The following is a 13,463-nucleotide window of genomic DNA, read 5'->3' as shown; positions in this document are numbered from 1 at the left end:
CCAGACTGTTATGACCCAACAAGCAAAAGACTTGTCTCCAGCCTTACACTGCACACACGGCTACTCCCCAAAAGCTCTGACTTCCACAAAACGTTGCTGACCTGGCCAGATAAGTCGCATTCTTTGTCCAAATCCACGTACTCCTCCTCCTTGCTGAACATCCCCAGGCCAATCTTCAGGGGCTTGTTGTCCGGACTCATTTTGAACTTCAGTTTAGCAAGACTATCGAACAGCTTTGACAGATGGCGGGACACCTGAAAACAGGCACCACAGCAGGGTCAGGAGCTGCTGATTCAGGGCAAAGGAGTATTTTACAGTTTTGATTACGCCCTTTTTACTCTTATGCTGTTGCATCCCTCACAACCAGTGTACCAGGAATGTAAACATGAAATGTTTTAAAACCACCATAATGAAGTTAGCACATGAGAGACAAAGGACTTGCCTCATGCTTTACAGTCAAACCATACCTCAACGGGCTCATTTCCGTTAGATAAAATGTCAAGCAGGTCTGCAGAAGAAACAAAGTAGAATCTGGGAAAAGCCAAGCGTTTTGTCTCTAGGTATTCGGCCAAAGCCTTCTCACAAAGGGCCAGTCTAACAGAAAACAAGGAAGAAAAGCTGCGGTTTAAAAACAAATCTTTTTTTTTTTTTTTTACTCCTTGCAAAGTAATTGTCACCTTGGGGAAGATGTCTCTTTGGCTGCTAGGGAAATTAAGCTCTTCTTTTGGCCTTAGAAGAGGCAGTGGAAATTTCTCCGTAATGCTTCATGGGGATGACTCAAACCTCACCTTTTCTGCAAGGCTTCTAACTTGTCATAGAGACCGGGTTTATTCGTTGCTTCAATTACACTGGGAGTTTTCACTGCATCTGCCATTAATTCCTGCACGAGGAAAAATGATTCAGTTGAATCAAACCCACCAGTGGGTTCTCGAGGGGGTCCAGGGAGGGGCAGGTTACTTGCTTTGAAGTCTTTATCGATAGAGTCAAAACTCTTGGAGTCTTCCGGCAGCTGATTGCGGATGTCTTCGGAGCCGATGAAGATGCTCTCGAGGTGACTCCATGTTCGCTGCACCTCAAACCAAATGCTTATGACAGAGTCGGTGGTAGACAGCTTCTGTTGCCAGCTTGACACCTCCTGAAGGAAGAAAGCCAGGTACTTGGAAGTCATCAGGTTCTGCAGCTGCACTTGGTTGTCTTCCAGCGTCTCGATGAGAGCTTCGTCGGACTTGAGGAGCATGGTGCCGGTCCTGGCGTGGGGCTCGTGCTCGAACTGCATCGCCGACCAGGTAACGTCCAGGGCCTTCAGCACCTGCAGGCAGAGCATGAGCAGAAATGAGCTGAACTCTGCAGCTATCAAGGGGCGACAGTCCTATGGAAACCCCTCCGGAAAGGCAAGCCGAGCAATACGAGCATCTCGCCGGAGCACGTGCTCCGCGGGTGCCAGCCCACGCGTGGTCTTCAGCCCCCCAAGCAGAAACACAAGAGCTGAAAGTCGCAGAGCAGTGCCGGAGCACGGGCTTATCTGCAGTAACGGCGGGTACAACCCGAGCCGTGTTTGCTGTACCTTCTCCATGCCTGACTCTTTCACGGCTTTGTCCACGATGCCGCGAACCTCGTCCTCAAACTTGTGTAGGTTCAGCCGCAGCAGGTCAGCGAGGGTCGTGTCCTCGGACATGGTGAAGTTCACCTGGAGCAGAAGTGACGTGGTCAGGGGCACTGACACCCCGCGCAGAAACACCCAGCGGCTTGCCCAGACCAGCTCTCTCGTTAACACCTACATTTAAAGAGCCTACACAAATATTCACGTAGGGCCACCTCTTAAATATGATTTCAATGATGTCCATTAATTTTTAAAGACTAATTTCTTTAGCCTCCAAGTCGGCCTGGGTCATGGTACTTTAGTGACTGCTTTATAAGAGCAAGAGGAGCAACTGCACGCCGAGTGCTGATGACCGCACGTGCTTGCACAGGGGCACGGAGACTTCCCCGTTCCCATCTCCTTGGGGACTCGCAGCTTGAGCCAGGAGCATGGAAACTCCCCTGTTCCCATCTCCTCGGGTGCTCGCAACTTGAGCCAGGAGCACGGAAACTCCCCCGTTCCCGGCTCCTCAGGGGCTTGCAGCTCGAGCTGGGAGCTGGAGTTTGCAGCTGCTTGCAGCCATGCGCCCATGGGCTGAGCTCTCCCAAACAGCCTCCTAGGCTTTGGGGAACGTGAAGAGATCCCTCTTCAATACCTCTGCCAACAACCAAGTGATTTCATGGCTATCTGAAAATCTGAATTATCTGATTATCTGAAAGGTCAGAAAATGCAGGGTCAAGGCTGGCAGCTCAGAGCTAGCTCAGATCCCTTGCACTGTTTCCTGTTTACCTAATAAATGAGTTGTTAACAAACACGCAGCATTTTACAGTGCAGCACAAATAGTCCCTAGAGCTGGTTCCTTAAAAACACAGAACCAGGAGGAATCGGGGTAGCTGTATTTGGATGATTGCTCCTTCTGGGCGCTGAGCACAGTGCAGCTGGGGATGGGCATTTTGGGGACCACAGCTGCAAAGGACCATTCCCAGCTCCACATCAGTTACTAGGAGTTTCCCTGGTGGCTGGAAATCTTGGGAACCACCTGGATCAGGCTGCCAAGAGCCTGCGGGCCAGAGCCAGGGCCAGGGCTGGGGTGGTGGTCCGGGGGGGAGCAGCGCAGGGGCCGGAGCACCTTGGCTGCCTGCATGAGCTCGTGCCAGTGCCGGTCCCTGATGGCCGGGTTCTGCAGCTCGTTCACCGCGCGCAGGGATGTGATCATGTTCTTCACGCTGTTGTCCAGCCCTGTGAATGCATCCCAGCTTCTCATCTCCTTATCTAAGCTCCGAATGTCTTTAGCAAACTTCTTAGACTCGATATCCATCTGCTCAACATTAATGTCCTTCCATCTGGTGGTCTTCCAGTCATCAATGCTGGTGTTAACCTGCGTTTGGGGGTACCTTTTCTTAGGCCGTAAAATCACCAGGAGCGCCTGTCAGCATTCCTCCCCTGCACAAAAAGAGCTGCATAACTACTGCCAGCGCACCCAGCACACCCGCCACGCCAAAAACACCCACGCTACCCAGTGCCAGCGCACTCAGTGCACCCGCCACGCCAAAAACACCCACGCCACTCACCATGCATCATGGCAAGCACGTGTGCTACCCAGCACCGGGGCACTCAGTGCACCCGCCACACCAGAAACGCCTCTGCCACCCAGTGCACCTGCCGCGCCAGACACGTGTGCTGCCCAGCGCCAACGTGCCTGGTGCACCTGCCACGCCAAACACACGTGTGCTACCCAGCTGGCAATTTATTAAACACTCATCTCTTACGGTGATGAGGCTCGCAGAGGAACTATAACAACTTTGCATCTCGGCTAACCCATGGTGCCCGCGCCTGCCAACAGCAGCTTGCTTTCCAGCCAAGGCTTGGAGGCAGCGCCGGTTGCCCTGCCCTGGCCGGGAGCCCCGTGCACCCTGCAGCTGTGGACTGCAGCAGGCGGCTACCGGCAGTCACCATCTGCAGACACAGGGCTGTTTTCCTCCACACTCCCAAGAGGCTCGTTTTGCGCATCCCCGTGCTCCTGCCTCCTGCTCTCCCCGTTGGGCTGGCTCGCAGACCCCAGCACGTACCAGGACGATCATGTCCCAGAGCTGCTTGAGCAAGCGCACTTCCTTGTGGCAGGCTTTGAGCTGTTTGTAGTCGGGGACGGGCACTTCAAACAGCCCCGCCGACGTGGACAGGGCTGCCATGTCGCTCTCCAGGGCGGCGATGCTCTTCTGTTGCTAGATGGAGAAAAAGAGAGAGCCTCAGCTGTGCCGTGCCGGGGCAGGCAGCGCATCCCAGGTGCACTGCCGGCAACCGTGTGCCAGGAACGTGCTTCCCCCTCCGGGACGGCTCCGTCCTTTGGCATCTGCTGCATTGCAGCAGGGGACTGGGAAAGCCACCACTGCAGGGCCAGGTCCCCCCGGCGCGCTGGTCGCCCTTTTCCATCTGCCGGCCAGCTGCACCCCGTGCTGCAGGGATGCACGCTGCCGCGCACGGACCCTGAGACGGCGGTGCGCTGCCGCGTCGGTACTGTCCTCCGCGGGGGGCAGCCAGGCCGTTACCTTGTTCAGGGACTTGTACGGGTCCGGGTCGGTGTAGGAAAAGGGTGCGTTTTCCCGGAACTTCTCCCTGAATTCCTGCTGCCGGACCTGCGAGGGGACAGAGGGGCTGCAGTGGCGGGGAGGCAGCCGCGGGGAGAGCAGAGGGCTCTGCCGATGCCGAGGAGCCTCAGCGAAGAGCAGACGGGCTCCTCCTGCCGCCCCTGCCCCTTCCTGGACCCGAACCGGGCACCTCGAACTGCTGGCATTTCCTGCGGAGGATGTTGACCTCGTTGGCTTGCAGAGGCGCCACGTTCTGCTTCACCTGGAAGGAGAGCTTCTTGGCGTTGTTCCACTGCTCGGGGAGGTCCTGCAGCGGGGACGGAGGTCAGCATCGGGCATGCCGCGCGGCCGCCGGCCGGCACCGTGGCTGCCACCGGGCCGCGGGGACTCGCGCCCAGCCCCGGCCCGTGCCCAGCACCACCCACATGGAGCTGCTGGTGGATTTCCTCGGGCATCTCCTCGCCGTATGTCTTCAGCAGCGCGATCGTTTCCTTCAGGGGCTCGAACATGCTGTCCGTAGTCGCCTGCCTGTCTTTGACCCTCATCAGGTGTCCCATCACCTCCACCAGCCCATCATAATCTCCCTCTTGGAGAGGCTTAGTCAAGCCAGCATTTGCTTCTTTCATGAAATTTTCCAGCTCCTGGAGACTGAAAGACAGAGGATTGGGTAGTTCATGCGACCAGGCATCAGTGCAAAGGAATAAGAAGTCAAAGCCTGGTTGCTAACAACAGCCCCTATGAATGCTAGAGAAACGGTCGGCACAAGCTCGTACTCGGGGACTGGTGCTGCTGGGTACATATCTCCAGGGGCTCAACATGCTGGAGGTGCCCAGGGCCCTTCTCCCAGAACCCTGCGCTGAAGATCTCAAGGCACGAGACAACCTGCTCCCACCCGTTCCTTCGCTACCCGGCACGCGGAGCCGTCTTTATATTCCCAGCGAAACGCTACGGCAGGAGCTGCTCTACCTGGTGGTGACGTGGTCGCTGAGGTGCTGCTGGAGCACGAGGCTCCAGCGCTTGATGATGTTGAGGAGCGCCTGCTTGAAGGGGCGGCAGTCGCTCTGCAGCCAGCCGTCGAAGACCTTGGAGGTCTCAAAACTGGACACCTCCTCATACAGCTTCTTGTAGGAGTCGATCTGGGAACCAGAGACGGTAACAGCCCTCGGCTGGGGCTGCCCTGGGCACGCCGGTGCTCCCTGCCTCCCTCCTGGTCTGCGTGGACGCGTCTCCTATCCCCAGGCCCCTGCCCTGCTTCACCCGGGGTCCCTCACCTGCTGTTGGAACTGCCCAAGAGTCGGGGGCACGTGGGGCAGGTACTCCTCCGCGTGCAACTCCAGCTCGTCGGGGGTGAGGGCACGGCCGAAGGTGAGGAACCGCTGCAGGAACTCCTGCGGGTCGTCCAGCCACAGGTAGGAATACGTCTCGAAGGAGGCCTCGTACTCGCTCGCTTGCTTCATGACGCTGACCACCAGAGAAACCACCTCCTCCTGCATCTCGCTGAGGTCCGCCATGTCCTCCAGGTCGGTCTGCGGGGCGGGCAGAGCTATCGGGGATCGGGTCCGAAGGGGACCCATGGCATCCTCCGCCCGGCGGTGCACCTGCAGCATCCTCCACCTGGTGGTGGACCCAGGGCATCCTCCACCCCACCTCCGCATGAGCCGGGGAGAGGCCGACCCCCGGAGAGACTGACCTTGTATTTCAGCTTTCCCTCCACCAGCCGAGGAATGAATTTTGCAGACGTGTAGATATCCTTGAGCAGGTTTTCCACCAGTTCCAAGAAGCTGTTGTCTTCTCCCACCTCCATCGGCGGGAGGTGTCTCACTTGGTCATCGTACAGCTCCATGTGCGCCTCGAACAAGGGGGCCACGTTGGCCTGAAACACGTTAGCACAACCTGCGTAGCTGCCGTCCCCAGCCCGCCCCGGTCCCCTGCCCCACGCGCCGGCAAAGCGGGGACCCCGGCATCACTCCGGCGTTTTCTACCTAGGGATCGCGCAGGGACCACTGAGAAGGGCAGGTTTAGCAACTTATTAAATGCCTGAAGAAACCAGACGGTTTGTCCCCTGTGCGACTAACAAACGCACTGGCACATCCCTAAGCATGGGCAAATAGTCACAAGATAAACCTGAACGTACATCAGGGACCATGTTGCTGAGCAGGAACTGTAAAGATTTGTGAATAAGTTTGAAGAATCCATCTAATACTATTTCATCTATATATTCTATGTAGTTCAGCCATTTCTCTGATGACTTATCAGCCTTAAACAGATCTGCATTTTCCTGCAAGCAGAAAAAAAGTATGCTAATATTTATCAACAAATATCAAGCATATTACCCATTCCTATCCAACACTCTTGCAAATGAGTCCTCTCCTAGGGCAAGTCGGGGGTTTCTCCTGCATGACCGTTTTACAGGCCATTCTCTTCGTGTCAGCTGTGTGACAGCTAGCGATTGCAGACACAGATCTCACCTGAGAAGGCAGCGAGTTCCTGCAATCCATGTAACGTATTTCCTGATCTTTTACAGGAGTTCCGTCTCAGTAGAGACTAGAGAATTGTACCCCAAACCTGAGCCCAGCACTCCCTGTTACAAACCACGTGAAAACACTAGTTTTCACAGTACTGCAGCATGTAAGCGTTATATACAATCTTCTCTTAAAGCAATTCTGATTAAAGCATCATGGGACGTTTCTCACCATCACCATATTCTGAATCTTTATGCCTACATCCCTAATTGCAGCGTAGCGCTTGTTTAAGTGATTTGTTTTCCCATCCAGGTCCAAGAGTGCCGTCTCCTTATTGTCTTTTCTTTCAAACAAGGGACTGGCTGAGCACTCCTGCAAAAAAGAAGGCAACACTTCTTTTCTGCACTTGGAAAAGAGTAATTCCCAGGAGGAAGCTTACCAAGAAGAGCATTTTTAGAGTGACTAGCAAATGTATGTTACCTCCATAAAGTGGGTGATATTTTCCACATTTAACTTTGCTTTCTGGATTCTGGTCTCTAAATTATACAAGATATCTCTCATCTCTCGAATGTACTCCATGACACCTGCGAGGAAAATTTATGTACAAGTTTGAGACAGATTACCTTCAAGCCAGGGAGCCTAAATCACAGCAAGCAGAATACAGGCACTTCAGGGCTATTTGCCATGGCAGGGACACGCTGCCGCCCCGAGACCTGGTTCACCCGCACGCACCTGGGCAGAGGAAATCTGCATTTTTGGGTGCAACCACTGTGCCGAGCGCAGGCGGGACCCTCTCGTACCTTCGTGGTGCCAGAACAAGGTCTGCTCTGCCTTCTCCAGCTGGGCGTCTACGGTCTCCAGCTCCCCGGCGATCAGCGGGAGCTCCACCGGCAGCACCGTCAGCTGGATCTGGGAAGCCAAAGCCCCTCCTGGTTGGTCCTGCAGGGCAGGGAGGGCACCACGCTCCGGCCTGGGAGACGCGCTCTTTTGGCCGCTGGTTTTGCAGAGGAATCGGGGCTCCTGCTCCAGCCGCACCACACGAGGAGGATGCGAGGGCGCCGGCATCACGGCGGAAATTGCATCTAGCAACCGGCGCTCGCGCAGCCACCACGACGGGCAGCGTCCCGGCATGCCAGGGATGCGCCTGGTGCGCTCAAACCACCCTGGGCTTCCAGGACCTGTCTCGCAGTAGCCCCCTTCTTCAAGGGGCTCCCAGCGAGTCCGAGCCTGGCTTTCAGCAGGGCAAGCGCTCCAGGCGTTGGATAGTTACTGCTTTTCCAGGCTGCCTCCCCCGGTAGAACTTGCCTTATTGTACCAGCCGACAATGAGGTCCAGATTGTCCACAAACTTTCGGAACATCTCATTCTGAGCAAAGAGGCTCTCCGCGCTGCCTGTAATATCCTTCTGATTCTGGAAGTTCAAGTACTTGACTTCCCGTAGAACTGCAACGAGCTGCAAGACACAACGACCAGAAACGATTTGTTAATAAAATTTGAAACATTTCATGAAAGCCTTATAAGAAAGGTAGATGATTTACATTCAGATGAATTATTGTCAGCATTGCCCAAAGCACAGCTCCAAACTGGCGTGCAAATGCATTTAGGTATCTGCGAGTGTTTTGCCTCAACAAAAGCATCAAACATAAAGAGGGAGCTGGGCTCAGGCAGCATCCGCTGCAGACGTGGACCTCCTCCCCAGCAGTGCCTCCGGACAGGGCTGCGTGAAAGTGCGTGAGCACCAACCTCTTTGCCGAAGTTGACGCTGATGAGGGATGAGTCAGGATCTCTCAGTATCAAGGGCTGCTCCAGGTTAAACTGGCAATCTCGGTCGACTCTGCTTATCCACTCTGCGTAGGTCTTCTCACGGTAACCTTGCAGCAGCTCTATCATCTCGTTGTATTTCCCGGACACCAGCTGAGCTTCAGCGCTGGCCATGACACTGTGCAAGCCATAATAAATAAATTAATAAACTAATGCAGCAGGGGACGAGACTCATGTTGGGGCTGATCCGCGCAGGGCCCGTCTCCCGCGGCTGAGCCTCGCTTACGGGTGGTCGATGGCGAACAGGTCCTTCCTGGGACCCTCCAGCCTCTCCTGGAGCTCCAGCGCCCATTTCAGCTGCCCGGCTACCGGTGGCATGTTTTTGTTGACGGGGGGGATACCCCCCGTCGACTTCGCGGACGCCATCTGGGCATCGTACATTATCTTCGCGTTATCCAGTTCAGTGTTAAACATTTCCAGCAGGGCTGAATAATAGGGCGAAACCTCTGCCTTTATCAAAGGTCGTTCCAACAGCGATGAAAACATGTGCACCAACTAAAGAAGAAAGAAATGTGTTAATTTTTTTATACTTCAAAGTATCCACTGGTACAGTCTGCTGATATGGTCTTTCCCAAACACAAGGGTATGCTGTGCTTAGCTGCAGAAAGTACGTGTCTATCCTCTGCTTAAGCAATGAAACATTTTAGGGGGTTTAAAAAATTCCAGAGGGGTTGGCTCAGGGAATTGGTAAATTTTCTTTTTTCTCCCAGAAGCTCATTTCTGCCATGGCCACTTTTGTTCAGTGGATCCTCGCACGTGGAAGTGAACACAAAATTGATGAGAAACTCCAAAATGTGGATTTATTTTTTTAAATGGGAGAAAACACAAGATCTTCAGCATTTCCCATGGAAAAAAATTTGCTTGGAGTTTAAAAATCGTTGAACCATTAACCTTTAGGAAGTAAAAACATTTTGCTTTTTAATGTCAATTACGTTTGTTTCTGGCAGAAAACTGTTTCATGGACCCATTTGCAACAAGCTCCAGTATTCACATCCTCGGGCTGCATCTTTCTGGGACTCCCATCTTTTCCCCCTGTTTTAACCTGCTGGTTGCTGAGAACGGGACTCGCACATTGAGACATTTGGCCTCTTTAACAGCTTTTGGCCACCGTTCATGCGTTTAACCTTTGTGCAAATTCACCCATTTCAGCTGGTTATTGCTGACCTGACGTGACCTCGCCCGGACGCCTGTGCCCGGGGAGAGGATGTGTCGCGCCGCGGGGGCACATGTACCTTGACAGCAGATGCCATGCTGCTGCAGTCATCGAACCCTTGGCAAAAGATGGTTGTCAGGCGCCTATCCAAATCCTGAATTTTGGTCTGGAACGCTGCAAAATCTTTATTCAATTGCTGTCAACAAGAACAAAATGATTTAAGCGGTGGTAGCTTCTGCATTTTAGTCCCGCATCCTTCCAGAAAGGCGCTCATTTAATCGGAAAGGCACTGAGATGCTGTGATTTTTTTCTAAAGTGAGCGCGCTTGTTGCCATGGTGACAATTTTGCATGCAGGTCTTCTGGCTCGTTCTGCCAAGCAATTTTTTTTCATTTAGCAAATGCATACATTTTCATATCAGCATTCGCTCACCTCTTCTGCAGGATCTAAGGGATCGTATTTGCAATCGGCAAAACCCTTAATGAGTTCGGAGACCTCCTCGTAGATCTGGAAGACCTGGCTGCTGAAGATGTTTCCTCTCACTCCTCCCAGCTCAACCTTCTCCAGCTTCAGAAACTCAATAGCCGTCTCGTACAGCTCCTGGCGAGCAGAAACACCCCTTGCGTGCGGCTCCTCCAAACCGCCGGCTCCGGCTCCCCGGTGCTCCAGGGCTGCCGGTGCAGGTGCCACGGCGCCCGGTCGGGGGCAACGCAGGGAGCTGCCGGGTGCCGGGAACGTGCTGCCGCACTCGCAGCAAGGCACGTGCTGGGCATGAGCTGGCAGCCATCGCGGCCGGCCGGCACCTTTCCCTCCTGCAGCCGGGGCTGCTGCTGGCAGCACGGGGCGAGTGCTCCGAAACGCTCTGCTGTCACCTTGATGGTCTTCAGCCGGTGCAGGAAGGCGTCCAACCTCCTGAAGGCGAGGGACGGGGGGAACTCCCAGAGCTGCGGCTCCTCGCCCTCCTGGGGGCAGCGGGGCCGTCAGGGAGCGGAGCCGCCGAGCCGCGGAGCCCCGGTCCCGCGCCGTCCCCCGCAGCCTACCGCGAAGAACGCGGGCATCAGCTCGGCGCAGCAAGCGCTGTAGGACTGGAGGAGCCTCTCTACGGTGGCAACGCTCAGCCCGATTCCTCCCAAGGTCTCCTCCATTTCTCCTTGCAAACCTTTCATCACTTCCTCGGGGTTCAGGAAGTTACGGGTCTAAAAAGGACAAGCGGAGCCACGGGCTCTGGGCAGGCGGCTGCTCCTGGCACCCCGCGATCGCCGCCGCTGTCCCCCACCTGCTCTCGGGTGACTTTCCGTCACCCACGTCTGCCCCAAGCCCTCTCCAGCCCACGTGGTGGCCGTGCCGGTCCCTCGATTAAGGGGCGTCTCTCAGTCATCTCAACTCCTCCCAGCCTGACCCGTGTCCCGCTCCGGCTCCGACAGCGGGAAGAGGCCACGGGAAGGGGTCCGACGCCCGCCCAGCACTGTCGGGAGCAGGAGCCGCCCTCCTGCAGCCCCTTCCCGGCCCGGCGCCCTGCCTGGGGCGGTACCATCTCGATGAGGAGGTTGCAGATCTCCCGCAGGATGACGATGACCCTGGCGGGCGTGTTGTAGTGCCGGGAGCGAGCCCACACGAGGCAGAGCGTGTAGAGCACCCGGTCGATGCAGGGCTGCAGCTGGGGAGTGGTGCAACGTCAGCGCGGGGCTTTTGGGGCCCTTGGCACCGCGCTAGCAAGGGCCGTGCCATGCTGTGCTGTGCCATGCACCCGCTCCTGCTTGGACTAGGCGGGCAGGATGTGCCCGGCTGTTTTGCCGTGCGTGACTTACCTGGGTGTAGTCTGTTTGCTCCATCTCCTCCAGCAGGATCTGGAGCGGTCGCAGGTGAAGGCAAACGTCACGGGCTTCCTCCAGACCTAGGTCAGAGGAGAGGTTCAGCACCAGCCGCCGGGAGGCTTCCCTGAGCCGGAGGGAGGCGGGTGCCGGCGACGCACCCGCAGCCACGTCGCTGAACACGGTCTCCAGAGCGGGCCAGTAGCAGCTGTTGGCCTTCTGCAGGATCTGGGCTACGGCGGCGACGCGGGGCGCGAGCAGCTGGGAGGCAACGGTGGCGGCTCAGCGCCGGGCTTGGCGCCGGGTTGGCGGGGCGGTGGGGGCCGGGGCCAGTACCTGCTCGTTGATGCACTGCAGGTTGTCCAGCCGCGCGTGCCAGAAGTCGAACTCGGCCCGGGGCAGTGGGTGCAGCCCCTCCAGCAGCGGCTGCGCCGAGTCCTTGCTCAGCACGTCGCCGATCTGGTGGGACCAGTCGATGACGACGGTCTCGATGGAGCGCAGCAGGGAGCTGTCGGCGGCCGCGGATAGGCTGGAAGGCAGCTGGGTCACACTCCGGTGTGGGGAGGGGCCCCCGCGCCGCCCGGAGCACCCACCTGTCCAGGACGGTGCTGGAGCCGGCCAGGCTGTCCAGGTGCTCCGGCAGCGGGAGCAAGGGCTTCCCCTTGATCTTCCCGCCCATCACGAACATCTCGTTCTTCAGCCGGTGGGCTTGTCGCACCACGTCGTCCACCACCACCCGGGGCCACCCCGCCACGTTCTCCTCGCTCAGGAGCAGCGGGTGGACCACCTGGGGGGAGACGGCTCGTCAGGGCGCCCGGCCGGCACCGCGGCTCCTGCGGCGGCGAGGGGGCAGCGCGCGGCGGCCGCGACGACCCCCCGGCTCTGGGGCCGGACTCACCACTTCGGAGGGCTTTGGGCGGGCAACACCGTAAGCAGGAATGTTTATAGGACGTTTGAGCGAAATCCACCCGGTGAGGGGCACCGGGGTGGGGGGGGGGGAACAACTCGCCGAGCCGGCGCAGAGGAGGCGACCCCGGTGCCCGCAGGACCCACCTCCTCCACCACGGCGATGAGCTGCTCCACCGGCGCGGGGCTGATGTCGCCCACCAGCAGCCCGGCCTCGCAGTTGTCGCGGGTGATGTTCTCCCGCTTCCTCTTGACGAAGTAGACGCCTTTGCCCTTGAGGGCGGGCGGGAAGCGGCCGGCCGGCAGCAGCTGCCCCGCGGGGCTCAGCGCCAGCACGAGCTCCAGCGCGTCCGGCTTCTCGAAGAACTCGGTCAGGGCGGCCGCCGCCTCCTCGCTGCCCACGAACTTGGGCCACTTGTCCGGCTTCAGCCGCAGCAGCGGCGTTACGAAGCGCTCCATGAAGTCGTGCCGCTTGTCCGGCGTCGCCATCCTGCCTGCGCCACGCCGTGCCGGGACGGCCGCGCTGCCGGGTGGGAAGGGGCGGAGGCGTCGCTCAGCCGGGGATAACCGGCGCCGTCAGCTCTGGACCTCGGCGCCGGCTGCGCCCTCCTCACCGCCCGGCCCCTTCTCCATCCTTTCCGTGCGCTGCAGCCTCGCAGGGAGCCGGCTGGAGCGTCCCTGCCCAGCCCCACTGCCCCCAGCCCTCCCCGTCATCCCCCAACCTGCCCCATTGCCCCCTGCACCTGCCCCATGGTCCCCAGCCCCATCGCCCCTCTGCCCCATGGTCTCCTGTCCCGTCACCCCCCGCCAGCCTGCCCCATCCCATCCTGCCCCATTGCCCCACCACACCTGCCCCATCCCATCCTGCCCTATCACCCCCAGCCCCATCACCCCCAACAGGCACCGACCACTGTCCGCAGCCCAACCGACTCCAGCCGACAGCCGCAGCCAACTGCCGCAGAACCACGGAGCAACTGCTGCGGAACCCAGGTGCAACTGCCACGGTGGGGCCGGAGCTCCGGCCCTCGCCTCCTGCCCAGGCTCAGCATCGCCGCTCCCCTCGTGCCAGGCAGGCGGCCGCGTCCCCCTCCCCTGCACCCCACCGCCCCGGCGAGACGCGGGATGGCAGCGTCCCGGCAGCCCCGTCC

The 13,463-nt window shown here is 58.0% G+C and overlaps 1 protein-coding gene across 1 annotated transcript in view; it reads right to left on the bottom strand.

Moving 5' to 3' along the window:
- DNAH17 (dynein axonemal heavy chain 17) overlaps nucleotides 1–12,804 on the bottom strand; it is a 40,301-nt gene extending 27,497 nt beyond the window's left edge. Inside the window, exons 1-30 of the mRNA XM_067308250.1 lie at nucleotides 12,463–12,804; nucleotides 12,003–12,196; nucleotides 11,746–11,938; nucleotides 11,571–11,670; nucleotides 11,407–11,492; nucleotides 11,130–11,255; nucleotides 10,639–10,794; nucleotides 10,471–10,557; nucleotides 10,031–10,198; nucleotides 9,679–9,795; nucleotides 8,673–8,941; nucleotides 8,369–8,564; nucleotides 7,932–8,078; nucleotides 7,427–7,535; nucleotides 7,107–7,210; nucleotides 6,858–6,998; nucleotides 6,299–6,442; nucleotides 5,855–6,037; nucleotides 5,436–5,690; nucleotides 5,131–5,300; nucleotides 4,590–4,812; nucleotides 4,355–4,471; nucleotides 4,126–4,212; nucleotides 3,649–3,801; nucleotides 2,709–2,957; nucleotides 1,565–1,687; nucleotides 962–1,309; nucleotides 789–880; nucleotides 468–594; nucleotides 102–254 (exon numbers count right to left, since the gene is read on the bottom strand). Of these exons, the coding sequence (XP_067164351.1) occupies nucleotides 102–254; nucleotides 468–594; nucleotides 789–880; nucleotides 962–1,309; nucleotides 1,565–1,687; nucleotides 2,709–2,957; nucleotides 3,649–3,801; nucleotides 4,126–4,212; nucleotides 4,355–4,471; nucleotides 4,590–4,812; nucleotides 5,131–5,300; nucleotides 5,436–5,690; nucleotides 5,855–6,037; nucleotides 6,299–6,442; nucleotides 6,858–6,998; nucleotides 7,107–7,210; nucleotides 7,427–7,535; nucleotides 7,932–8,078; nucleotides 8,369–8,564; nucleotides 8,673–8,941; nucleotides 9,679–9,795; nucleotides 10,031–10,198; nucleotides 10,471–10,557; nucleotides 10,639–10,794; nucleotides 11,130–11,255; nucleotides 11,407–11,492; nucleotides 11,571–11,670; nucleotides 11,746–11,938; nucleotides 12,003–12,196; nucleotides 12,463–12,804 (4,959 nt within the window). The remainder of the gene's footprint in view (nucleotides 1–101; nucleotides 255–467; nucleotides 595–788; nucleotides 881–961; nucleotides 1,310–1,564; nucleotides 1,688–2,708; nucleotides 2,958–3,648; nucleotides 3,802–4,125; nucleotides 4,213–4,354; nucleotides 4,472–4,589; nucleotides 4,813–5,130; nucleotides 5,301–5,435; nucleotides 5,691–5,854; nucleotides 6,038–6,298; nucleotides 6,443–6,857; nucleotides 6,999–7,106; nucleotides 7,211–7,426; nucleotides 7,536–7,931; nucleotides 8,079–8,368; nucleotides 8,565–8,672; nucleotides 8,942–9,678; nucleotides 9,796–10,030; nucleotides 10,199–10,470; nucleotides 10,558–10,638; nucleotides 10,795–11,129; nucleotides 11,256–11,406; nucleotides 11,493–11,570; nucleotides 11,671–11,745; nucleotides 11,939–12,002; nucleotides 12,197–12,462) is intronic.
- Nucleotides 12,805–13,463: the final 659 nt, after the last annotated feature.

The sequence above is a fragment of the Apteryx mantelli genome, chromosome 19 (assembly GCF_036417845.1).
Source record: "Apteryx mantelli isolate bAptMan1 chromosome 19, bAptMan1.hap1, whole genome shotgun sequence".
Classification (NCBI taxonomy): domain Eukaryota; kingdom Metazoa; phylum Chordata; class Aves; order Apterygiformes; family Apterygidae; genus Apteryx; species Apteryx mantelli.
The sequence above is the reverse complement of the archived record's forward strand: the minus strand, read 5'-3'. Positions and strand labels throughout refer to the sequence as shown.